This window comes from Vicia villosa, linkage group LG5 (assembly GCF_029867415.1).
Source record: "Vicia villosa cultivar HV-30 ecotype Madison, WI linkage group LG5, Vvil1.0, whole genome shotgun sequence".
In the NCBI taxonomy this organism is placed as follows: Eukaryota; Viridiplantae; Streptophyta; class Magnoliopsida; order Fabales; family Fabaceae; genus Vicia; species Vicia villosa.
In genome coordinates, this window is record NC_081184.1 from 123,169,693 (window position 1) to 123,196,395 (window position 26,703).

At 36.4% G+C, this 26,703-nt stretch overlaps 2 protein-coding genes across 2 annotated transcripts; one reads left to right on the forward strand and one right to left on the reverse strand.

Annotated features, from left to right (window-relative positions):
• Positions 1–76: 76 nt before the first annotated feature.
• LOC131602310 (uncharacterized) lies at positions 77–3,255 on the forward strand. The gene is made up of 5 exons (XM_058874392.1): positions 77–657; positions 818–1,080; positions 1,170–1,287; positions 2,239–2,447; positions 2,640–3,255. Exons 1-5 carry the CDS (start codon positions 292–294, stop codon positions 3,091–3,093), a joined length of 1,410 nt encoding a protein of 469 aa, XP_058730375.1. The 5' UTR covers positions 77–291; the 3' UTR covers positions 3,094–3,255.
• A 1,144-nt stretch (positions 3,256–4,399) lies between these two features.
• On the reverse strand, positions 4,400–11,276 carry LOC131602311 (zinc finger CCCH domain-containing protein 16-like). Its single transcript, XM_058874393.1, has 10 exons — positions 11,099–11,276; positions 10,736–10,970; positions 9,679–9,770; positions 9,006–9,101; positions 8,174–8,267; positions 7,675–7,895; positions 7,029–7,084; positions 6,608–6,935; positions 5,509–5,581; positions 4,400–5,344 (listed from the first exon to the last, which is right to left on the reverse strand). The coding sequence occupies exons 1-10, from the start codon at positions 11,131–11,133 to the stop codon at positions 5,306–5,308; spliced, it is 1,269 nt and encodes a 422-aa protein (XP_058730376.1). The 5' UTR covers positions 11,134–11,276; the 3' UTR covers positions 4,400–5,305.
• Between the last annotated feature and the right edge of the window lie 15,427 nt (positions 11,277–26,703).

Consider the following 26,703-nt stretch of genomic DNA (forward strand, 5'->3'; position numbering starts at 1 on the left):
TTATAGGACGTGTTCCGGTTGACGCCGTTCAAATATTAATCGTATCTTGTCTGATCTGGTCTGGTCAATAACTTCAAATGTCGTTTCTAGAATTTGTAAGACCCGGGCTGAAAGGGTGAATACGTAACTTTACTTATCCCATCTTTTTTCTTCCTCCCTCTTCCTTATCCTTTGCAATTTTTATCAATTATACTATCTCCTCCTCCTCCTCCCTACTCGCCATAGCCACAACTCCTCTTTCTTTGTGTCTCTTCACAGACACAAAGACACACCAACATCACATTCAATAACATGTCTATGTCTCTTTCTCTTGTTCGTCTCTCTTGTTCCTCTCATTCGATTCCTCCCCAATTACCGAATTCTCGTACTGCCCGTTTCAGTTTTTGCCGCTATAGACGCAGACACGTTTCTGCTTCATCTTCCATTCACCGTGGTCTCTTCAAAGTCCATTCCCTTTCCAGCCTCGGCAGAGCTCATGAATTTGACAGCATAAGTCAAAGGAGCCACGATGAAGAAGAAGATGACGAACAACAAATTAGGACTAGGGCTAGTAATGAACATCAAGTAGACGATGAAGAAGAAGATGAAGAAGAGGAATCTATCAGCTCTTGTGTTTTCCCTGAAAGATGGGATGTCTTAGGTCTTGGACAAGCCATGGTATATTTTCAAATACTCATTATAACAGTGCTATAGCATTATTGTTATGTTGTAGGATATATAGTGAATACTCTCATTGTGTTGAAATAGATATTGAAACAATATACATTTTGATAATAGCTATGAATCTATAAGTGTGTTGTTTGGGGAATTTTTTTAGGTAGACTTTTCTGGCACAGTGGATGATGAGTTCTTGAAGAATTTAGGATTAGAAAAGGGAACAAGGAGACTTGTAAATCATGAGGAAAGAGGTAGAGTTTTGCAGGCCATGGATGGTTGCAGCTATAAAGCTGCCGCTGGTGGATCGCTTTCTAATACCTTAGTTGCCCTGGCAAGGCTTGGAGGTCGCTCCCTACGAGATCCTGTTATAAATGTGGCAATGGCTGGCAGTGTTGCGAGTGATCTGTTGGGTGGTTTCTACAGGTTTGCTCTCATTATTGCACACTTTTTTGATCATATTGATGTGGTTGATTAAGTTGTGGCTGATTTAGTTTTGTTATTTTAAATTTTAGGGAAAAATTACGCCGAGCAAATGTGCAATTTCTGTCTGTGCCTATCAAGGATGCGACAACTGGAACAGTTATAGTACTTACAACTCCAGATGCTCAGCGAACAATGCTTGCATATCAGGTTCAATTTACTACAAATGAAGAATATTATTACTATATATTTCTGCCACTTCACTTCCTTGTTGCGGTTTGAGGAGTACGTGACAAGATGTTTCTAAGGAGATATATTAACAACAATTTATATCTTGTTCATTCTTTTTCCCCTTTTCCTTCTAGTTTAAATAATACCCTTCTATTTTTAAGAAGAAATGCATACACATGTTTAACTAATGGATTGAATCAATCAACTATAGGAGTTGCTTAAAAGTTTCATGAGTTTTTCTGGTATAAGACTTTTTTAACATGCAAATTTCATGAATGGTATGCTCTAAGCAATTAAGCGGGTGCATTATTTACTATATATATTCACTTATTTCCAAGGTTGTCAAAATCTCTATATATATCTTGAAATCTTAGGATTTTACGATCTCACCCCCAAGGATCCAAATCTTAAGCAGAACCGTGGTAGCAAAGTCGTGCAAGATTGCTGCAAAATCATTATCAAATTGTGAAAAGATTGTGACAGTGTTGATTTTTGTGCAATCCTAGGATTCCTAGCTATATACAATTTGGTTCGTTATACAGGACTTGCTACTAATGAAGAATATTATTACTATAAATTAGGGTAGTCCATACTAATGAAGAATATTTTATTTGGTGAAAGAAATGTGGTATTCTCGTGGAATACAAGGGAAGACTTGAAATGCTTTTATTCAACCTGGAAACATTAAACTTCACTTTTAGTGCATTGTGTGCCCATAATATAGTACTAATTGATTATTTTGCTATGCCTCTTCTTTAAAACAAGTAATACTTCCTTGCTGATTTTATTCTCACTCGAACCTATACCTCCCTGTCTTCATTCACTTGTATGCTATTTTATTTAGGAAATTTTTAGCACTTATTTCAAATTTTATTTACCTTCATGGTTAATGAAGGGAACAATGCTAATATTTCTGTATTCTGTTGTCAGGGCACATCTTCAACCGTTAACTTTGACACTTCCTTGGCAAGTGCAGTTTCTAAGACCAACATACTTGTTGTTGAAGGTTATCTATTTGAACTTCCCGATACTATTAAAACAATAACAAAAGCATGTATGGAAGCTAGGAGTAATGGTGCTCTGGTTGCAGTAACAGCTTCAGATGTCTCCTGCATTGAGAGGCATTTTGATCATTTCTGGTAAGATTATTACGCTCCTTTCGGTTTTTCCGCATAATAGTTCATTCAGTTCCACTTAATGTCAAAATTATACATCGTATTAGTACATTGATTCAATCCCAAAATTTAAAATAATAAGATGAATGATATTTGAAGGTGTTTAGATCACAAACATATATATTTGTATGTAACTTACACTTGTTCATTCAACAGGGAGATCATAGGCAATTATGCAGATTTAATCTTCGCAAACGTTGATGAGGCGAGAGCTCTTTGTAATTTTGATGCAAAGGAGAGCACTGTTTCTGTTACAAGGTATCTAAGTCAGTTTGTCCCTCTAGTATCCGTTACGGACGGTATCAGAGGCTCTTACATAGGTGTAAAAGGTGAAGCCGTATACATCCCTCCCTCTCCATGTGTTCCAGTGGATACCTGTGGTGCTGGTGATGCATATGCATCTGGCATTCTGTATGGTGTTTTACGAGGCATGTCAGATTTGAGGAGTATCGGTACAATAGCAGCTAAGGTTGCGTCCACTGTTGTTGCACAGCAGGGAACGAGGCTACGAATTTCAGATGCAGTTAAATTGGCTGAATCTTTTGCATTTCAACTTGATACATCGTCTGTTCGATCTGATGTTGGTACTGATCATATTTCCAGTGTTTAATTAGATTGTAAACTTACATTGAGTTCCAACATTCTTTCATAAGATGAAAGAAGGAATTTATTCCTTTGATTTATTTCAAAAGTCATGTAAATACTTTCATTGTAAAAAGATAGCTATAGCTATGATGACAATTAAATTATTTAGATTTCTGACCATTCTTCATCCCACAATATTATTATTATTAGGCACGTTAGTATTTTCTATCTAAATATCTATACTTGATCTGAAGTGAATTACATGTTAATGAAAATTATGTAAGGGAAAGGTATTTTTTTCTTTTGATTATAGTTTTGGAAAGTTTTTTCTTGTTAAAAAGTGTCTGTCACTATCACTGCAAAAAGTCTGTTCTTTCTTTTCTCTAATATTTTAATATATTTGGTGAAAACTGAAGCATCCATACACACAAGTGAAGATATTAATCTCTTGAGGTCTCTCAAATTTGTTTAAGAGATTGACTTCTTGTAACATATTTTCTTTGTTTTTTAATATGCCACTTTAAAAGAATTATCAAATTATAAATCATTTTACAGTACCAATAAATTAATTATTCTATATTGTAATGAAGTACTTAAATGGTGGGCATTTGGGTTGGTATATTTACTAAGATTTGGGTTGGTATATTTACTAAGATTTAGTCTTTTTTATAAATAGAAATGTTAATTTAGTTAAGTTTAATAAGCTATTCTTTAGGAAAGTTGAATAACTGTTGTGAGTTATTATAGTTTGTTATTTTTTATTATTCTCTGATGTTTCTATTTAATTTGTAAGGCTTGCATAATGCCATCATATTTTCATTTAGTAAGAATAAGAAGTAATCACACTTGATTAATATTGTTAAAGTTATCATTATTAATTCTTCATTTGGTATTAGAGCTCCATCACATGACCCGATATTAGTGAGTAGTGTTTGAGAGGAAAAACACTAGAGTGAGTGAAAGAAGTAAAATGGTTGAATCAAGCAATTTCACCGTACCAAGTGCGTCTAAGTTTGATGAAGACTATGATCATTGGAGTTTGATCTTGGAGAATCTACTTTGAACAAAGGAGTACTAAAGTGTGACTGAATTTGAAATTAAATAACCATAGGAGAATGAACACATAAGTGCAACACATCAAAAAACATGAATGAAGAAAAACTCAAAGATCTAAAAGCAAAGAACTATCTATTTCAGGAAATTAACAGATCCATCTTCAAAATGATTACCCAAAAGAAACAGTCAAAAATTGTGGAAATTCGTGAAAGTCAAGTACCATGAAAGAACTAGGGTGAAACGTGAATCAGTGAATGATTATTTTGGAAAACAACAAATGCATGAGTAATTGTGGGGAGAATATGAACGAAGTGAAAATCGTTGAAAAGATACTTAAATCTCTGACAAAAATCTCCAACTTTGTTGTATGCTCAATTGAAGAGTCTAAGGACACTGATCTTCTAATTGTCGATGAGTTGCAAAGTTTTCTACTTATTCATGAGCAAAAAGTAAGAGAGAAACATAGTGAAGAACAAGTTCTGCAAGTTGAGCATGACACACATTATGGACGTGGGAGAGGAAGAAGCCATTTTCAAAGAGGAAGTAATAACTATGTAAAGTGACGGGGAAGAACAAAACTATTTGTAAATAGAAGTGCTATTGTATGTTATCGGTATCAAAATCAAGGGCACTACCAATTTGAATGTCCAAGTCTATATAAGGAAGCAAACTATGTTGAGTTTGACGAGGAAGAGGAGTTACTCCTAATGGCTCATGCCAAAGTTCAAGATATTAAAGACACATATGATTTCTCAATTCTGGTTGCTCAAATCACATGACAGAAAATAAAAGGCGGTTTGTAGAACTAGATGAAAGTTTCAGTTGTACTATTAGATTGAAAAATAACTCAAGAATGTCTCTAATGGGAAAAGGAAGTGTCATGTTTGAAGTGTCATGTTTGACTTGTATGTATATTAAAAGATGAAACCCAGTAAACAGCCCATAATTCTTAACACCTGAATGGTGTATTTCACCTTTAGAAACACTAATAAACTGGCAGAAAGTGTGATGGCTTGACATCATGTGTGATCATGTCAACACAATTTTCATCCAACGATCATTTTTAGAAACTAGAGATATGTACAAATCATAATTAGAACAAATTTGGTAAATTTGAGCTGGAAAATGTCAGATGCGATCACAACAAAATTGCTCTGTATCACATGGCAGTACACAGATCTCTACCGAATGAATCTGTCTGGAGGAGCTTCTTCAGGAATCTGTCAAATTAAAAGATATATGAAACAAATAAAAATGTTAGGATTAATCTCACAAACCACTTAGGAAAATATCCCAAACATTTGAACATTAGTAAGCTTGTATCTGCAAAATTTCAGTGCTCCAAGATGAAGAGTTGTGTATTTAGCACATGAAAGACTATTACCTCTCCAGGATTCCATTTCTCTTTTAACCAGATACTGTCATCTACAGACGCATTCTCCACTTGGGACGTATTTCTGCAAGAATAGATGACCATAAGATTCAAGCAGAAGTATTTGTAACTTGCACATGAAGCTGGATTAAAAGTTCTATAAAGATAACCTCGGAAAGTTAGTGCAGTAATAAAGGTGTAGTTTTCAAAAAGGTTCTTATACGAACAAAAGTTGAAGCCTCTGCTGAAATAATTAAAGGAAACAAAAGACTAATCTGCTTTAAGCATCACTACCAATGTTGAAATCTTCCTAATCTATAAACAGTGGCATATGGCTATACAAAAATGATTTTATCACTGAACTATGGATCCAATTATGTCCAGATTATAACATTCACAACTGGTGCAATTGGGTCTTCTAATTTATAGGGAAATTAGAATGAACTTGCCATATTAATTGAATAAAGAGTATCAATTATGAGTTGATACAAAATGAATTACAGAAGAGTGTCGAGAAATTTTCTCAAATTGAAAGTGCATAACTAATTTTAAGATGCAATAGGCTGAAAACACTAAGGCTATGTTTGGGAGTTTGGAGGGGAAGGGAGGGGAGGGCTTTGAAAAATAGGAAGAATTGGGTGAAAAGGCTAAAAAGATTTTGGGTAGGAGGGTTTTGGAGGGTTTGAGTTTATTCATAACATCAAAAACCCCATAAAATGGAGGAACTCAAAAATTGTATTGTAGAAGGGTTTTGGAGGGTTTTGAAGGGCTTACATAAATTTTCCAAATATCTTTTAGGTTGTTATAGTATTATGAAAATTAAAAATTTATTAATTATAATGACTCTTTTATCATTCTAAACAAAATCATTTTTTTAAAAAATGTCAAATAATTTCCTATATTTTTTTAAAATTTCATTTTTGGAAGCCTTCCCCTCCCCTCCCCTCCAAACTCCCAAACATAGCCTAAAGATCAAGGGGCTGGGTTATGAGATCTATGTAGTAGTAGTAGTACTATTTTTGGTTGAGTAATGAATGAAGTTGGAATTTGATTAAATTGTCACAACTACTTTTGCAGAGTTTTAAGCTAATGTGATCAGTGAGTGACTTACAACTGAACATCTGATGATGCTGTCTGAAGCATTGTGGCGGAGCTAGTGTTATTGAACGCAATAGATGGTTGTTGGAATTGAGAAGTTGATCCTGGAAACATTGTCGCTGGAGTAGAAAAGGGGTTGTTGTTTTGAGCACCTGAGACTCCACTGCCAAATATGTTTCCTGTGTTAGACGTGAAAGCGTTTCCTGTGTTGTTTTGAGCACCTGAGATTCCACTGCCGAATTGGTTTCCTGTGTTGGATGTGAAAGAGTTTCCTGTGTTGTTTTGAGCACCCGAGATTACACTGCCGAATAGGTTTCCTGTGTTGGATGTGAAAAGGTTTCCTGCAATTCATCACAGCATCGATGGTCAAACAGGGAAAATAGAAGATAAATGTAGTCATAGTACTAGTTATAGACGTTTTGCGAAACAAATACCTCCACTTCCAAAGGAATTAGGCTGCGCTGGAGGGGTCACTAGTGGTGCAGAGGGCCTAATAAGTTACACACAGATTATCATATATATACCAAGAGCAGACATACAAATAAAAATCACGAGAATATAAAATAAAAGAACGATTGGAGACTTGCATCCTATCCATTATATCATAAACTGTTTTTTTAATCCTTCAATGCCAAACAAAACAAAAAAAAACCCATCATAACCCAGTAGAGGTATGTCAGGCACCAAACTCTCATGACCTAGGCCATTCTACAGAACTTGTAAGGATATTCAACTAGTCTGTATTAAAATTTCCGTAACTAAAACCTTAAGCCATAATAATAGAAAGATTCATGTCTTTCACGACTCTCTTCCTGAGAATCACGCCATGATTCCAAACAAAAACAAATAGTAGATAGCAGTTTTAGAAAAAGGAAATTATGTAGAGGTGTGATGTAGCCAACTGAAGAAACTAGGTCAGAAAACATTGAGCCTCGTCAATATCTTATCAAACCATATACCACTTAAGAAGCTCTTTGCATTCCCTGTTAGCTAAAATTTGGATATTTCTTGATTCAGGCCATTTTTTTGACTACACACAATTGAAAATGTAGATAATGTTCCAAATCATGTCGGTGTTACCTTTCAAAACCAGTGTTCAGTGAAGCACCCAGTTGGCTAAAGCTTGAGACTGATAAAGGACTATTATTTTGAGTAGCTTGTGAAAATGCATTTACATTGCCTCCATTAGATTGGTACTTTTGAATGTCAAGAGAAGAATTCAGAGGCATTTTGTAGGGTTCAGAAAGTAGTTTGTCAAACTCAACCAACTTTGATTTTAGTATGTTTCTCTCTTTTTCAACCTGTAACAACATAGTTTAAAGTTACACCAGAGAAGACAATTGCAGGAACGTAACAATTACCTTGTAGTTCCAAAGGTTAGTATAAAAAATCGAAAAAGAGGCTTTTCTTCAATAGAAAAAAAAAAATTAAAGAAAAATAAATTACATGTATAGATAGGGAATAAGGTATCTACCAGAGGGGGGTGGAAATACAAAAAGGGAATAAAAAATTGCAACAAAGCAATACAATCTATTAGTATCACAACGAAAATGTAGGTACATTAGATCAAATTTCTTACAATTAATGGCAAACTCATCCCATTCTTAGCATCCTCGTAAGCCGATGCCCGTAATTCTTCATAGCTAATATCTCCAATAATGTCACAAGGAGCACTGGATAAAAAAGAGTCAAAATCAATCACGATACTTAGCTTTATTATTAGTGATTGGCTAAGATTATTTAAAGTGATTTCTCTTTCAAGAGTGGAAAGTAGATTACGATCTCTTTTTCGGTATAGAATTTGGTACACAGAATTCCTTGAGATGATGTTTTTACTCCTTCCAAACATGGTCTTAATAGAACATTATGGCGGAATTTGATCCATATAGCCGACTCCACTTAATGGGATAAGGCTTGGTTATTTTTGTTGTATTCCAAACAGTTAACTGACTGGGCAGTGGCATAACTCGTAAGTACTAAAGGAGGCTTCACTAAAGATTGCTAGAGTTTGAATAAAAAATGAGACTGTGTGTGTGAATACTCCATGCGAATTCCAATCACTTGGCTTTCTAATGCAAATGAAACCGGTCCCCATTAAAACATCTTTCATCTTTTGGACAGCAACTTCGGAAAAGGTTTTCAAGGATATGAGCTTGAGGAAATGTATAATGGTTAGTGGTTTAATGGTTGTTAGATTTGAATAATAGATGCAAAAATAGTTGACATCTTTTGTAACATAGTCGATTTCACAGGTTTTGAGGAATATGGATCTTTGCCTACATGGTTTGTGACTTTATTAGGTAGTAGACAACTGCACAATGAGTTCCTCCATGATTAAGAAACATATTATATACAGTATCAAAACAAATTTGATTAATCTTTATAAACCCTTAGTGCATAGAAAATTTTACCCTTTGCAATGACCATAGCATGTAAGTATCCAAAGTGGATTCTCTTGCTCAAAATCTTCTGCAATCTGGCGCTTGCAAACCTCAGGATCTGTGCATCTTCAATTAAATCAACCAAGCTTTAGCGAAATATATAACTTTCTTGAAGAAGTAAACCCAATGCAAAGTGCAAAACTTTTATAAAACAAAAAAAGAAGGCAAGGGCCACAAACATTGATAGAGGGCGTGGAAATAAAATCATCATACTGAGACTTATTTAATACAAAAAAGGAAATATAATCAGATAACAAAAGCAGATAGCCAGGTTAAAACCAAAATAATACCACTAACTTTAATTTTACATGTTTATTTAATTGAGAAAGCAGTGAAACACACATTTTAGTCACTCATTAACAATTTACATAAAAACACAGTGTGCACTTTAGCTGAAACAAAGGTAGTGCATAAGTAACATATTGGAATAATTGTATCTTCAAATCAAAGGCAAAACCCTAAGCACCATGAGTCTGTGTGTTATGTTATGCAGTGTAGGTGGTTAGGCCTGTTTTCTATTCTGAGTTAAAATGGTGTATATCCAACATATAGGTGGCATTATTTTCACCCATATGTTAACATAAAGAAAAATGTCTATGTTTGATGAGAGATGAGTAAGAGTAATGGATTGATCAGTACTTACTTATGATTCACTGTTTGGGAATTGTTATCAGAGGGACGTTGAGTGCCATTCTGGGGTTTGGATGATGTTCGACTCCATTTGTTTTCAAAAGGCTGATTCAGAAGTAAATCATCAATACTAAAATAAATAATTAAATAACTATATTAACAAGGAAGGTGAAACCAAAGATAACAATGAGAATGTCATAAAAGGTACTCCTTAAATATTAAAGAGTATCAACGATATATTCATGCATGATAATGGCCAACATTTTAAAAAAGAAACACGTCACAATGTGTTAGGCTGGCCAAAGGCTCAATAAGACCGGTCCAATACAACTGAAGTGCACAACATATGACGAACAATTGTCCCTTCACTTTGAGACATCACACAAGAGTATGGTTCGAACTGTCTCCTGTAATCCACGTTGGGCCAACCGGGAACGATTCTAACCGTCTCCTCTATAAGTGTGGCCCTGAGTCACGGTCAGGTATTACTCTCATTACACACTTGCATAGTTCCACCTCTTTCAAACACTGACTTGAGCGTTAGGGTGTTAACCTTGCAAATACCGCTATCTCTCTGATCATCGAAGGCTTCAACCTACCATCCATTTTTTTTCCAATACGGAATAATGTCTATACCAAGGGACATTTGAAATTGTTTATTTAAGCTTATCTAATGACAAACGCATTTATGCAATGTGTTTAGATGAGCTCATATCAATAGCTTATGGCTTTTCACTAGCCGGAAAGATAACTTCTTTATTTTATAGACAAATGTTAGTAAGTAAAGGGTTATGTTACTTTCTAGGCATCAAATCAAACCCTATACCTCCTACTTGAAACTATTGCCGAAAACAGCCTATTTTGAATAAGTTCTTTGAGGTAACTTATGAAAACAGCTTATGCAAATTGCAATTGTTCCCTTTTTGATTCATATCCACCTCCAAGTCCTAACAACTTAAATAGCTCTCCAACATGTATATCCAAACACAGATAGCTAATTGAATGTAAGCATTCGTGACATAAACTCTCAACAAGCTAATTGAATACACGCATATGAAAAGAGTAAGAACCTGGAATTGGTTTGATTTGGGGGCCCCATTTGACTGGGAGGCATTCTGTGATCCAAAACCAAAAGGATTGTTCTTCTGCTGTTGGTTAGGGGCAGAGGCAGCAGCAGACCCAAATCCAAAAGGGTTTTTATTGGGTTGTTGATATGAATTAGTCTGACCTCCAAAAGCATTAGATTTACGCTGCTGTTGATTTGGTTGTTGATGAAGAAATCTACACCTTTCTCCATAAGTACAACTGAAACATAAACAACAAACAAACAAACACCAATTCAGATTATTTGTATGCATAAGCTGATAATCGATTTTGTTACAAGAATGGAACACGAAGAACACAGTATGAAGAAGAAGAGGAAGAGGAATAACCTGCCTCGCTGGAAATTTCTACAAAGCTCTTTCATGGTTAATTGAATACTGTTGAGTCTTGATTGTGAACAAAACGAAACCCTCGCTCGCGCGCTTTTAAGCTTTGAATCAATCAATTGCTCGCGTGGATTTAGCCAAAATGAGCTCTTTTGTCCCAACTAGCATCACAGTTTACAGTTCAAACCTCAATAGCATAGATTTTAAGCATATAGGCAAAAAATACTCATTCTTTAACACAATTTTTTAATATGATTTTTTTAATTGTTGGTTAAAAAATAGAAATAAATTTAATTTAGAGAACTTGTATAAATTTAGGAAATTAACATATTGAAAATAAAATATGTTAAAAAACATGATGTTTTATTAAAAAAAAGTGAAATACTACAAATACATAAAAATAGTAATTAAATAAGACAATTCAAATAAATAAAAATAAAATTGTTACTATAATTCTATATATTTGAAATTACTCATTTATTATTCCTATCACATGATAGATATTTTTTTCCCTAGTTTTAGATATAAGAGAACTCTTTTTTGACTGAGTTGTGGGATGGATATTCAGTTGACAACAGAATTGCAACTAACTCATGTTATCTTAGAAAATGTAAAATATAATTGGCTCATTTTTATTTCTTTATATTTTAGAAAATGTAAAATATAATTAGCACATCTTTTTTCTTTATATTAGTTTGGTAGTTTATCTTTACAATTATTATTATTTTTTTATTTGTCAAGTTAAGAAATAATATTATTTTTTTGGAAAATATTCTTTTCATCTTTATTTGTGCATTTCACAACTTTAAAAATTCAAAAATGTTCTTCGTGCGTTCGAAGATTCATATTCGGACACACTCAAAATCACACCAGAATGCGTTATTCTGAAACCCATTCCATTTTGAACAAAATATGGTCCCGAGATACATCTTCATAAATTATTTGGGTGTATCCAAAAATACATCTTCAAAATGTTCCTCGAATCATTTCAGCGCAGCATCATTGTCCCAACATTATAATTTTTTGAGACCAAATTATATTAAAGTAAACTCAAATTATATTAAAGTGAAATGAAAATAAAAAGTCATACATTAATTAAAGAAAATCTAAAAAGTCAAGACCACGAAAATATATTTAAAAAAAATACATCAAAACATAAGTTATTGGGTATGTCTAAGGCCCTGTCTTCTCCTCCGCCTGTATTGCACGACATTACGTAACTCAGCAATCATGTCCTCCATGAAGGCCATCGAGGGATTGTCATCCTCAATGATTCATGCCTCTATACGTGCTCTACCATCCCCACAACATGTCGATAGACCGCTGACACGTCTTCGGTGTGTTCATCCCTAGCCTGAAGTACCTCTTGGTTAGCTAGCCTAGGTAGTCTTCCAGGAACGTCTAGTGTCATAATAAGATGTGGGACCTTATAGAACCATGTCATGTAGTTGTTATAAGCCCACTGAAAAGGAGCTAACACCCCTGTGATATAGGGTCCCACATCACTCGCTCGGGAAGATAAACTGTTGCAAACCTACTATCATTCAGATAACTTCCTTTAAACCCTTTAATTGCTTCTATCAAGAGTTTCTGATTGACTTTTATAGTGTTGCCAAGACATCCCTAGTTTGACTGACTCTTAGACTAAAAAATACGCTAAATCTTCAACATCTTATTAACCTATCGAAGTCGACATTTTATCGAAGAAATGGTTTATGCAAATCTTTTATGGATTCTTCTCAATATTTAAGCAAATCTTGAAGAGAGAGTGACTTTAATCTTGTGGATCTGTGTCATACCCCAATTTTGACCCTAAGATCACACATCATTTGCATACCAATCATCAATCAAGAAGTTTTAACTTAGAGTTCTACCAGTGATGTTGTGCTCAATCCATCTGCAAGGGAATCATCGAGCACCCATGTTTTAGTCTTGTATATATTATTCTACTAACCAAAATACCAAAAATATTGCCTTGTGCTTTTGTATGTTTGTGTTTTGTAGGTATCAAGTCAAAACATCCATCAAAAGGAGCATTTTTCAACATTTTCACTATGCAAATCGATTTGCATAAGGTGTAAATCGATTTACACAACTGTTTCTGCACCAGATTTGCTTCTGCCATCAGTGCAAATCGATTTGCATAAGACAGCAATCGATTTGCATAACTGTTTTTGCCCCAGATTTTGCCTTTTTTAGCTATGTAAATAGATTTGCATAAGGTGCAAATCGATTGCACCAGTGCGGATTTGGAAAAATGAAGGCAAATTTCAGCTTTTGAAAGTGTTGACATCATTTGCAAGCATGGGAAGCATGACTTAGTGTTGCACCCCAAAATTTTCCCATTTATTTATACCCAATCGGCTTTCATATCACATTCATGTGCACATCTCATATAAGTCATTCATACATTACATTCATCCATATCACAGTTAATGTTCAAGAAAAGTGACAGAAGAGCTCTTATTAAGAAAACCCCTTGGTTCAGAAGAAAGGATCTGAAGTCTGATTATAGAGGATCATTTCCATCAGCATACTCCTAAAATCAGGGTTTCATTCTCTCCGAGTCAAAGCTCTGGTTGAAAGATACAAATTTCAGGTTCATCAGGGTTTTCAAATTGGGGTTTTGACCAAAGTCAACCCTGTTGACTTTTTGGCCAAAATTTAATCAGGAGATGATTTTGAGTATGAAATATGGTTGCCCTGAAGAAATATTCATTGGAGCTTCTTTGGTTGAAAATTGATTGAGAATTAGATTGGAAACGGATTAATCGGGAAATTCATCTGGAATCGGAGAAAATTAGAACAATTGACTTTTTAGCCAAAATCAAGGTCAATATTCAAATGTTGACTTTTGGTGGGAAAATCGGTCAAAGAAAAGTCAAAGAAATGAATAAAATCAAGTTTTAACTAAAATTTACCATTTTGGGAAAGTTAGTTAAAATGAGAAAATTCTAAAATGGAAACTTCTACACTTAGTGAAATTTCTGGAATTTTGAGAATGGTTGACCAGTTCACTTCGCAGCCTGATTTCACGTGGATCTATGCATTATTTCAGAAAATGTTCAACATCAATATTGTTAATCTCATAGAGATGAACAACTTTGTAGTTGAATGTTTTTCCATTTGAAGTATGGTTAGAGAGTTAAAGAGATGCAAAGTATGAAGATTCTCACTAAATCAAGTCAAGCTCCCAGGCAGGTTTTCTCGCCAGCGCAAGCATTCGCTCAAACATGTGGTGGACCATTTTCAAGTTCGATTTTTAAAAGCTACAGGTGCATTTTAAATCCAAATCAAACATCAAGCTCTTGTATCCCATGATATCTATCTAATGAGCTAAAATCCATGTATTTTGGTTTGATGGTGAGGAAAATACAAAGCTCTAAAGTCACGCTCTTGTAACTGGGATTGTGTGGTTCTTAGCTAGGGCACGCGTGAGGCATTTGATCAAACACTTGGCCCTCCATATTCAAGGCGTATTTTATGGTATTGCAAGAATCTCCTTGAATAAATTCCAACGTCATGTTATTATCCCTTATGTTCTCTATCCAGTGAGCTGAAAATATCGGATTTTGGTTGAGTGCTTGGAAAAATAGGGGATCTCAAAGTTGAGTCCTTGGAACTGCGTTACGACACAGGCCTCCGAATTTTAAGGCATTTGTGAATGAGTTCCAGGCTGTGTCTCTTCTTTGTTCCAACTCAAGACATGGTCTATTATGTGTGGTCTTTCCCATGAACACAAGGGGAAGTTATTTGAGGCATTGGTTGACAAGTTGGAAGGCTTTAAAGTTCATCATTTAAAAACGGTAGTATGTCAAGCCCGGGCCGGTGTTATTGCGGCATGGTATCAGTGGTGATAACGCAACTTCGAAATCGTTTTTCTTACACTAACCAGCATCATTTCGACGAACGCTTAACATTAACATCACTCCACTCCGTCTCCTCTTCGCAACGACCTTGAGTTCGAATAAGATAGTGAACCATAGCAAGGGCTTGACGCACATGAAGTTGACGTCTCAAACATATTTTGTTGGGCAAAGCATCAGTTGCAAGCTACTACACTCCACACCATAACATTCCATGCAGCACACTATAAAAGAGAAATCCCTCCATATTTTCAAGAGGCTTCATTTTCTTTTTTCCACTGTTTCAAAACCCTACACACTCTCTCACACTTCTCTCATCTTCTCTCTCTCGTGACTCTCTTTTTTGTCTCTATAACAGAAGTTTGTTACACTTTTGTAACAAACTCCATGATCAACAATCTCACCCTCCATCTTCAAACTTCTACAATCACCATCAACCTCATTCTTCAACCATCACTGCCACAACAATCGTCACGCTTTGGTCTTCATCAAGAACTCTACATAATCATCATCATCAACGCGACATTCTCATGAATCAAGAGGTGATTTCTCCATCTTAAGAGGCTGCGATAGTTTAAACATGCAAGTATCAAGAGGAAGACAATCTTTGAGTTTATTTCTCAAAGATCCTCCTCCGCTTCGGTATCGTCATTATCAAGGATCGCAGAGTTTGCTGGAGTATTCATCCAAGAACTTAAGGATTAAATTGCGTGGTTAAGTGTTGCTGACTGTGAGAATCATTCCGGTGCCATTAGTTCGTGTCTGGTGGATTTTCTTTGAATTAAGGTTCTAGAGATGGCCACGGTTTGTGCCTTAGAGGGAGAGTTAGAGGAAACTGATCCTAGATTTGAACTCAGGGCGAGAAATCGAGTCAAAAGGCGTTGGCTTTTTCCTTTTCCGAGCGCTTTGGCGGCGTACCGGCGGTGGCGCTAATTGAAGAAGATGACCGGAGCATCTCCGACTCCGGTAATGTTCATGCATGGTTCCGTTTTTGTTTGATCACGTGGCACACGCTCATTGGCTAGCTTCTCCCTTTTTCTTGGCCGCAGCTCCTCATTTTGTTTTACTTGCAATTGATTGGAAACTGTGTGTCACATTCTAATTGGCCCTTATGATATCTTTGTCTTTATGTGGCTTAAGTGATTGTTTGACCGATTGATGCATAAATATTTTGTTTTTGTCACGTTCTCATGCAGTAAAACCATAGTGTAAAAAAATTGTTGGCATTGCTGAAGCAATAATGTAAAATGAAAATAGATAATAGAGATGGGCCTTGCTGTTACGTTGGAACTTTGGGCTTAGGCCACTTCACTTTCCACACCCCCTCACGTCTGGGCCCATACGCGCTAGTAATTAGAAGTTAGTTCATTCCAGACTTACTTTCTCACCCCCTGTGTTGTTAGATTTTTCTCTTTTGCAATTTGTTTCTCTTCTAACTTTTGTTTGGTTAATCAATTTTAACTCCAATAAAATGTGGAAAAATATGTTTTAGATAGAATAATGTGTGTAGAAATTTTTGATGTTTTTGTTAGATTTTTAGAACTTAGTTTGTTATCTTTAATAAATCATTTTCTTTAGTGTGTTCTTTCTCCTTCTATGTTTGATATGTTTTGCAAATTAATTTTGTTTAATACCTTAGGAGTAGAATTTGATTGCCATTTTTTGTGTGATATCAGTAGGCTCATATACCATATTGTGTGAAAAAAATAAAAGTTTAATTCTATGTTTTGGTTAGGTTTTCATTAGATTTTCTATACCCGATTTATGTGCGTTCCTAAACGGATAATCATGCGAATTTGACCTATAATTTGCTTTACATTTATGCAATTGACTTAGTTTCTTTTGGTACATATAAGTAGGGATGTTTAGAGGTCCTAAGACCTGGAGTTGAATTTTTCAAGTCATGTTTTCTTATTTTACTTGATTTTTCTTTTTTACTTGGAGATAACTCACCTTTGGTTAACGATTGCACCATAACTTGTCCGAATGACCTATAATTTTGTGTGAAACTTTGTGACTTGATTCCATGATTGTTTAGACGCCTATTAGAGGTCATTAGCTACTGACTTCTACCATGTAAATACATCCTTCTAACTTCACTCCTAATTTGAATTCTATTAACTAGTTTCGACCTAGTCTTGTATAGTTTTGTTAGAACTTTGTTTGTTTCAAGTTAATTGACTAACATAGATTGGTACAAGGTCTTGGACCTATAAGTGAACTAATTGCTACTGACTTTAAGCTTTGTTCATGGTTTCATTTGCTTTTTGTTTTGATTAATGGATGTTTGTTCGCTAATTGTTAAGTGACGATTTATGCGATACTTTGGTAACTCTTTGTGAATATTTTCGTGTAGTGCCATATGGCTTTTGTGTTTGATTTAGGACACTTATTTCCTTGGTTTGCTACTGCCCTAGGGCTCTCTTCTCATCTTGTTGGAGTTGTAACTCCATTCTTTTGCCATGTTCCCTTAGACTCTTCCTTCTTTGTTAAGAGGAATTGAGATAGGTTAGGATAGTTATCCTTGACCTTAGGGCCATTAGACTTAGAATAGAATAACTTAGATTAGAGAATAGGTTAGTTCCCTTTTGTTCATTTCTTTTTCTTTTTTCAACTTTAAAACATTAATGAATAAAGATGCGAATCACATTAAGAAAGTGATAGAGAAATGAGTGGGATTCATTCCCTAATCTGTTTCTCAATCACTTAATGGCATAGAAATGAGTGGGATTCATTCCCTAATCTGTTTCTCGGTCACTACTTAATGGGAGAGAAATGAGTGGGATTCATTCCCTAATCTGTTTCTCGAACATTAATTAATGGGATAGAAATGAGTGGGATTCATTCCCTAATCTGTTTCTTGAACATTATATAATGGGATAGAAGTGAGTGGGATTCATTCCCTAATCTGCTTCTCGATCATTATACATTTTTATGTGATTCTAATCGCAAATAAATTCCCCTTAAAAAATACTCAACCAAAAACATTTAAAACACTTAATAAAGGCTCAAATTAAAACAAAGTGACGAAGTGGTGCGAAACCTTGTATTGGGTTTTGTTCATCATGTAGTTACATAAAAAACACAAACCCAAGTTCATTCTTTTGCCTTGTTAGGCGCTTAAGAACAAGTTAAGTCCTTTCCAAAAATAGGCGTATAAGTCTCCAAAGGTCGAGCATCGTGGATTGTGACCTTAACCGCTGTTCAACTAAAAAACACAAAACAAATGGAAACTATGGAGCCGAACTACGGTCGTTCTGATTCCTGAAAAGGATACGTAGGCATTGGGTCGCGGGGCCTAAGCGAACACACTTGTAAATAATTCCTTCTTTTCCCCGTGTTTCTTTTTCATTCATTTGCATTTAAGTTTTAGACATTAGATACACCCTTTAAATAGAAACAAACATAGGTGGATACCATCGAGTACGATGGGCGTGAGGGGTGCTAACACCTTCCCCTCGCGTAACCGACTCCCGTGCCCTGTTCTCTGGTCGAAAGACCTTGTCCTTATTCCGAGTTAGGTTTCTGATATTCCTTTCCCTTATGGGATAAATATATTAGTGGCGACTCTGATTCCATTTTTCGCGGTAGCGACAGCTGGCGACTCTGCTGGGGATGTTGATAGACCTGTTGCTGGTCCATCCTTAGTTGAGTCGATCCTAGCCTGCGTTTGTTTGTTTATTTACTGGGTGTTTATTTGTTTTTATGTCTATACCTTGTATATATGTTTACATGTTTACTTTTCTGCTTGCATATCATGTTTATTTCTGTTTGCACATCATGCATATGGATTATATTCTGTGTTCCTTGGGGTCTTCTGTTCTGTTTTGCAGGTTGGGTGGGTTGTTATATGAGGTAAAAGGCCCAATACCCAGGCCAGAGTTAACACATAGGATACCTAGGATAGAGTGGATAGTCATGACGCCAACAGAATGTCAGGTTCTGTTGATTGCGATCATGAGACCCACGACCAGCCGAGACTCGAATGGGATACCGTTGTTGGCATGTATTTGCAACAATGATGGTGTTTCAGGAGAGTTGTTAACGCTGGAGACCTTTCGACCTACCCTGACCTAGATTCACCTGTGAGTGGGGAGGGATATACATGACAGGTACCGTTGGTGACTATTCTATTCTGTTGGTGACTATTGGTTCTCCTGGTATTCAAAAAGGTGTCGGACCTTTGATCTCATGACATCTGACCTACATCAGTTATTCAGAGGATTGTACAGTAGTTACTCGGATTATATGGACCTTGATCCCATGCTTTTGCATTGCATAACATCATTACTTTATCCACTTCATTTGTGGGGGATTCTAAAGTCTATTTCCAAAAAAAAAAGATGAAAAAAAAATGAAAAAAAGTAGAAAAAAATAAAAGATGGAAAAGAAAAAAGAAAAGATACTATATGCAACAAAAAAAAGAATAAAAGAGAAACAAAAGTTGATGAGAAGACTTTAGGATCCCTTAGAAATGAAACATGCATTCATACTATCATGCATTTCATAGTTCTCTCAGAAGCTTATGAGGGCCCTTTCTACTCAAATGCTAACTTCAACAACAAAATGACTTCTCACCGCTATGTGCTTGAAAGTTAATAATGGAACAACTCCGTGAGGTTTTGAATAAGACGAGGACAGAAATGGGGATTGACGTGAATCAGTGTATGGAGGCTACCCAAGGTTTCTCTCTTAGACCAGAAAAATCGAGACAGGTTCCTCAAAGGCTAAATGTGAATGTTAATCTTACCTCAAGGGAAGTTCTTATGAATCAGAATGTTTGAGTACTGTTGCGATTCCTATTACTGTTAAGGAGGGAACCCATCATGAGAATAATTTGGAAATTGAAGTCTTCAAGTTTTCGATCATTGAAATGAAAAAAGGTTCCACCTCTTGGAGAAAAGGTTGAAAATCATAAAAGGTCGTGACTCCGTTGAGTTAGACATTGTGTGTTTGTACCTAGTGCCTGATATCAAAAAAAAAACTGCAAGGATCATTTACTCTCATTCCGAATGGTTTGGATACCGAAACTAAAGTGGTAATCATCACGTGTACACATGTGGAAATTGCTTGGGGCTCCCGACCGAGGGATAAGCAAGACATATTCTTATCTTGAGCATTGTACCATTTGCATTGCTCGAATCCCTAAAGCACTACAAATTCTTGTGTAACTTCGTCAGAATATTTTTCCATGTGGCAATCAAGAGTGTTCTACGAAGACATTTCTCATTCTATAGATTCTTCTTCATATCATGGGTCACCTCTTCATGGAGTTTTCTTCTCAAAAGCCTTTGCTTATCAACAGAGAAAGAAATAATATGAGAAACCAAGTGGTGTAATCCCAGTGCCTTGGGCTCAGTTATATCCTTGATTGTTGGTATTTTAGTTGGTGTTTTGGGTCTTCTTTACCACATATAGTTCTCCTGAGTTTGATGATCATACTAGCTTCCTTCAATCATGATGGTGATTACCGTTCTAGCATCTATATTTGGGGCTCCCGACCGAGGGATAAGCAAGACATTGTCTATCTTGAGTATTGCATCATTTGCATTGCTCGAATCCCTAAAGTAAGGCAAAAAGGCACCGCTCTTGTACGCCTTTGTTGGAATATTCTTCTGGGAAGTAATCTAAAGTGTGTGGAAGGAACATATGATAATGCTAAGTGGTTACCATGTTGGGGCACCTAGCCATTTAACTGAAGGTGGTAGGACATTCAAAGGAAGAATTCAAGTCCTCGACGATTCCAGAGCAATCTCATCCAGTCCAAGAGTTTTATGCACAAATTGAAGTCTCAATGGGGTATCAAAACTGCAAAAAGCATTCAAGAGAAATAAGTCCATACGGAGTCAAGTCTCCTAAAAAATGGCATCCATTTAAGATCTTTATTGCATTCTCATTGGTAACATTCCATTGTTTATTTAAGCATTGCTAGCATGTAAAAACTTGTTAATTTTCGAATGAAAATCATAATACATTGTTTATGTTTGTCTTGAAGTAATCCATTCGTTTTCACTCATTAAAATGTTTTTGGCATTACGATACCAACTTTACTAATCACTTGCTTAGGCAAAGAGCGGAGGGAGAATGATGACAATAAAAAAAATGCAAAATCCCTAATTGTGTGTTTTTGAATAAAATCCTGCTGATGATGTACAGGCATTGTTTCAATCCCCAAACACCGGAGATATAAGGGAGATAGACCCTCGTCAACCCCTTTGAGCCTTGAAGTAGGAGTTTCTTTTCTATTCAGAAAAAAAAAACCCTTTAATTTCAACCCTGGGGCAGGGTAGTGTTCATTTAACTTGATCAAGTGTTCAAAACTCACAAATAATATGCATCTAAGGATACAATAATGGTTATCTTTCAAAAGGTTGAGGAAAGTAAGAACTGTGATGGTTATCCTTCACCTACCAAGAGGACAAAAGATGACGGTACCACAATGGTAATCCTTCATTAATCAAAGAATGAGGCAGTCGCAATCACTTCCAATGAATCAAAGACAATGCGAGATCACACGACTTGTTCAAAAAAAAAAGAGAAAAAGAAAATGAAAAAAATGGAAAAAAGTGATGAAAGAAAAGAATATAGCAATAAAAATAAAAATGATGGTAAAAATAAAGAAAGAACAAAGTCGTGTGATGATGAATCAGAAGAATAAAAGGTGAGCGACTGCCATGTCTGAAAAACCTCATTGATTCCTCAACCATTTCAAAATTCCTTGTGAGGGATGAGCACTCATGTTGAGTTAACTGAACTTAGGAGTGGAGAACATCACGAAGGGGGTGGGCACCAAATAATTTTGAGCCTAAAAATCCTTTTTTTCTAAAAACCCTGAACCTGACCAAGTTACAACCCTCAAAAGCCCTAATTGAAGTAGGGTTTATTTCGAAAATACATCCCATGAGATAGCGTTTAGCTGACTCCCAATGACGCGTCACATATCTATGTTGGTATTGTATGCCCGCTTTACATTTCATTCACAAGAGGTGGCCACCTCATTGCATAAAAAGTTTTTAAACTTCAAGACTAGCATAGGCTTTGCATTAGAATTATCATTCTTATAATTAACATTCTTTTGCATACAAAACATTTGCTTAAACATCAAGGAAGTTGGTATGATGAGAATCCATGAAGATCTTGATCACGTCAAAGTAAAAGAGACTTGAGAACGCCTTAGAGTAAAAAGAAATCATTTCAGAGACTGATATCAAGGGGCATGTTGCTTGAAGACTCCATTGAGCATAATCGGTTGACACCTTCTTTGATTGATCATCCTGAGGGGAGAAGTCTGAATACTCTTTTGAGTATATGCATTTTGATTAAGTACCCTGTGGAGAAGAGTTTGAAAACTCCATTAAGCGTGATAAAGTTATTTCCATAGTTTGGTTGACTTAAGGGAAGTAAACTCAAGGATTCTGACAAGATGTACATAATCAGGGGCAGTCACGATGAGGAATCTCTCTCGTGACTTCAGCCTATCTGGGGCAAGAAAATCAAGGGTTGACATCTCAAATTCGACCAATCAGGGTTAATCAAGTCGAGGAATCTCTCTTGATTTCAATCAATCTGAAGTAGTGACATCGAGGAATCTCTCAAGCTCACTCAATCTGGGGCAATTACCTCGAGATTCGACAAATCTCTTCAAGGATCCATGGATCAAGAGAAAGAATATTTCAAATGTATGAATATGCTGGGGCAGATTTTCTCAAGTAATGGTGGTGTAAGGATCCTTTCGAGGCAAATGTCTTCGATGAATCAGATATCTTCATGAGTCAGGCGGCTTGGGGCATGACCTTTTTGGTTTGTATTGAAGAAACCATCATTCACTTGTAAAGTGCAGTTGGCCATCATAGAGTGGAGAAGTATCCTAATGCTTTTCCCCAACAAGTTACTCTCTCCCCAAGCATAGGAGTTTATTTCTCCTGAGAGTTGATTCCATTCCTCAAGCATAGGAGTTTATTTCTCCTAGAAAAGTCTCTTCCCGAGCATAGGAGTTTATTTCTCCTGGGAATTCATTCTCTCCCCAAGTATAGGAGTTTATTTCTCCTAAGAGTTATTCCACTCATCCCATAAAGAGTTCCTCATCAGAGTTCTCATCTCCAATATGGTAAATTGAGGGAACCTCCTCAAGCTAAAAATTCTCCAAGTCATGGCACATGGTGAGAAGTCAGAAGTCATTCTTCAAGTCAACGAAGAAGTACATCTTGCAAGTCAAAGTCCAATATCTATTGGCACCCCCACAGAGTTCACAACACTAAGGGGATTCTCCCTTGTGTTTACCTCTCCCGAGGTTAAAGACGAAGTTTGATCAACAAGTCAGCGAAATATTCTTTAAAGGGCCCTCATTATCTTTGCATATAGTAATCATTGCATTCACATTGCATCTACAAAAATGTGTAGCATTTCCATGAATATGGAGCATTACACCATGAAAAAATTCAAACATGCATCAATGCATAAGCCAAGTTTGTATGTGCTCTAAAGGCACAAGGTAATATGTCCCCAAAAGAAGTCTCATTTTCTCTCTCTAGTGTGGATTGGATACAAAGTCATTCTGCACAAAGATCATTATCTCTTTGGTGATTTCCCGTTTGCTGAGTTCAATCGTTTAGATAACTCATACTTTGTGTATGGCAATTCGAATGATCGTCACTCTTGTATAATTACACCTCGCTTTTCGGCCTGAAGGAACCTTGTAGTTCTTGTGTTTCGCCAAGTCCAATGATTATTGGCATACCCTTTTAGATCTCGAGTCACCCTTCGGCTGTGTCTCTTTTTGAAGTCTAACTGAGGTTAGCAAACTAGGATCGGTTTCCCCTTCGGCTGGTTACATCCTTTATCGAGTCACCCTTCGGCTGTGTCTCTTTTTGAAGTCTAACTGAGGTTAGCAAACTAGGATCGGTTTCCCCTTCGGCTGGTTACATCCTTTATCGAGTCACCCTTCGGCTGTGTCTCTTTTTGAAGTCTAACTGAGGTTAGCAAACTAGGATCGGTTTCCCCTTCGGCTGGTTACATCCTTTATCGAGTCACCCTTCGGTTGTGTCTCTTTTTGAAGTCTAACTGAGGTTAGCAAACTAGGATCGGTTTCCCCTTCGGCTGGTTACATCCTTTATCGAGTCACCCTTCGGCTGTGTCTCTTTTTGAAGTCTAACTGAGGTTAGCAAACTAGGATCGGTTTCCCCTTCGGCTGGTTACATCCTTTATCGAGTCACCCTTCGGCTGTGTCTCTTTTTGAAGTCTAACTGAGGTTAGAAAACAAGGATCGGATTCCCCTTCGGCTGGTTTCATCCTTTATCGAGTCACCCTTCGGCTGTGTCTCTTTTTGAATTCTAACTGAGGTTAGCAACCTGTGCAGGGTCCACCTTCGGCTGGTATCCTTTGATAACATTCAACACTCTTTGATTTACCGCAGAATGCAAAATTTGATGGTACTTTCGGGTATTCAATCCACTTACACCTCTCATGTCCAGAACTTGTATCGTTTGTACATTCAGGTCTAAGAAGATTGAATAGGGGCAGCTGTTGCACCCCAAAATTTTCCCATTTATTTATACCCAATCGGCTTTCATATCACATTCATGTGCACATCTCATATAAGTCATTCATACATTACATTCATCCATATCACAGTTAATGTTCAAGAAAAGTGACAGAAGAGCTCTTATTAAGAAAACCCCTTGGTTCAGAAGAAAGGATCTGAAGTCTGATTATAGAGGATCATTTCCATCAGCATACTCCTAAAATCAGGGTTTCATTCTCTCCGAGTCAAAGCTCTGGTTGAAAGATACAAATTTCAGGTTCATCAGGGTTTTCAAATTGGGGTTTTGACCAAAGTCAACCCTGTTGACTTTTTGGCCAAAATTTAATCAGGAGATGATTTTGAGTATGAAATATGGTTGCCCTGAAGAAATATTCATTGGAGCTTCTTTGGTTGAAAATTGATTGAGAATTAGATTGGAAACGGATTAATCGGGAAATTCATCTGGAATCGGAGAAAATTAGAACAATTGACTTTTTAGCCAAAATCAAGGTCAATATTCAAATGTTGACTTTTGGTGGGAAAATCGGTCAAAGAAAAGTCAAAGAAATGAATAAAATCAAGTTTTAACTAAAATTTACCATTTTGGGAAAGTTAGTTAAAATGAGAAAATTCTAAAATGGAAACTTCTACACTTAGTGAAATTTCTGGAATTTTGAGAATGGTTGACCAGTTCACTTCGCAGCCTGATTTCACGTGGATCTATGCATTATTTCAGAAAATGTTCAACATCAATATTGTTAATCTCATAGAGATGAACAACTTTGTAGTTGAATGTTTTTCCATTTGAAGTATGGTTAGAGAGTTAAAGAGATGCAAAGTATGAAGATTCTCACTAAATCAAGTCAAGCTCCCAGGCAGGTTTTCTCGCCAGCGCAAGCATTCGCTCAAACATGTGGTGGACCATTTTCAAGTTCGATTTTTAAAAGCTACAGGTGCATTTTAAATCCAAATCAAACATCAAGCTCTTGTATCCCATGATATCTATCTAATGAGCTAAAATCCATGTATTTTGGTTTGATGGTGAGGAAAATACAAAGCTCTAAAGTCACGCTCTTGTAACTGGGATTGTGTGGTTCTTAGCTAGGGCACGCGTGAGGCATTTGATCAAACACTTGGCCCTCCATATTCAAGGCGTATTTTATGGTATTGCAAGAATCTCCTTGAATAAATTCCAACGTCATGTTATTATCCCTTATGTTCTCTATCCAGTGAGCTGAAAATATCGGATTTTGGTTGAGTGCTTGGAAAAATAGGGGATCTCAAAGTTGAGTCCTTGGAACTGCGTTACGACACAGGCCTCCGAATTTTAAGGCATTTGTGAATGAGTTCCAGGCTGTGTCTCTTCTTTGTTCCAACTCAAGACATGGTCTATTATGTGTGGTCTTTCCCATGAACACAAGGGGAAGTTATTTGAGGCATTGGTTGACAAGTTGGAAGGCTTTAAAGTTCATCATTTAAAAACGGTAGTATGTCAAGCCCGGGCCGGTGTTATTGCGGCATGGTATCAGTGGTGATAACGCAACTTCGAAATCGTTTTTCTTACACTAACCAGCATCATTTCGACGAACGCTTAACATTAACATCACTCCACTCCGTCTCCTCTTCGCAACGACCTTGAGTTCGAATAAGATAGTGAACCGTAGCAAGGGCTTGACGCACATGAAGTTGACGTCTCAAACATATTTTGTTGGGCAAAGCATCAGTTGCAAGCTACTACACTCCACACCATAACATTCCATGCAGCACACTATAAAAGAGAAATCCCTCCATATTTTCAAGAGGCTTCATTTTCTTTTTTCCACTGTTTCAAAACCCTACACACTCTCTCACACTTCTCTCATCTTCTCTCTCTCGTGACTCTCTTTTTTGTCTCTATAACAGAAGTTTGTTACACTTTTGTAACAAACTCCATGATCAACAATCTCACCCTCCATCTTCAAACTTCTACAATCACCATCAACCTCATTCTTCAACCATCACTGCCACAACAATCGTCACGCTTTGGTCTTCATCAAGAACTCTACATAATCATCATCATCAACGCGACATTCTCATGAATCAAGAGGTGATTTCTCCATCTTAAGAGGCTGCGATAGTTTAAACATGCAAGTATCAAGAGGAAGACAATCTTTGAGTTTATTTCTCAAAGATCCTCCTCCGCTTCGGTATCGTCATTATCAAGGATCGCAGAGTTTGCTGGA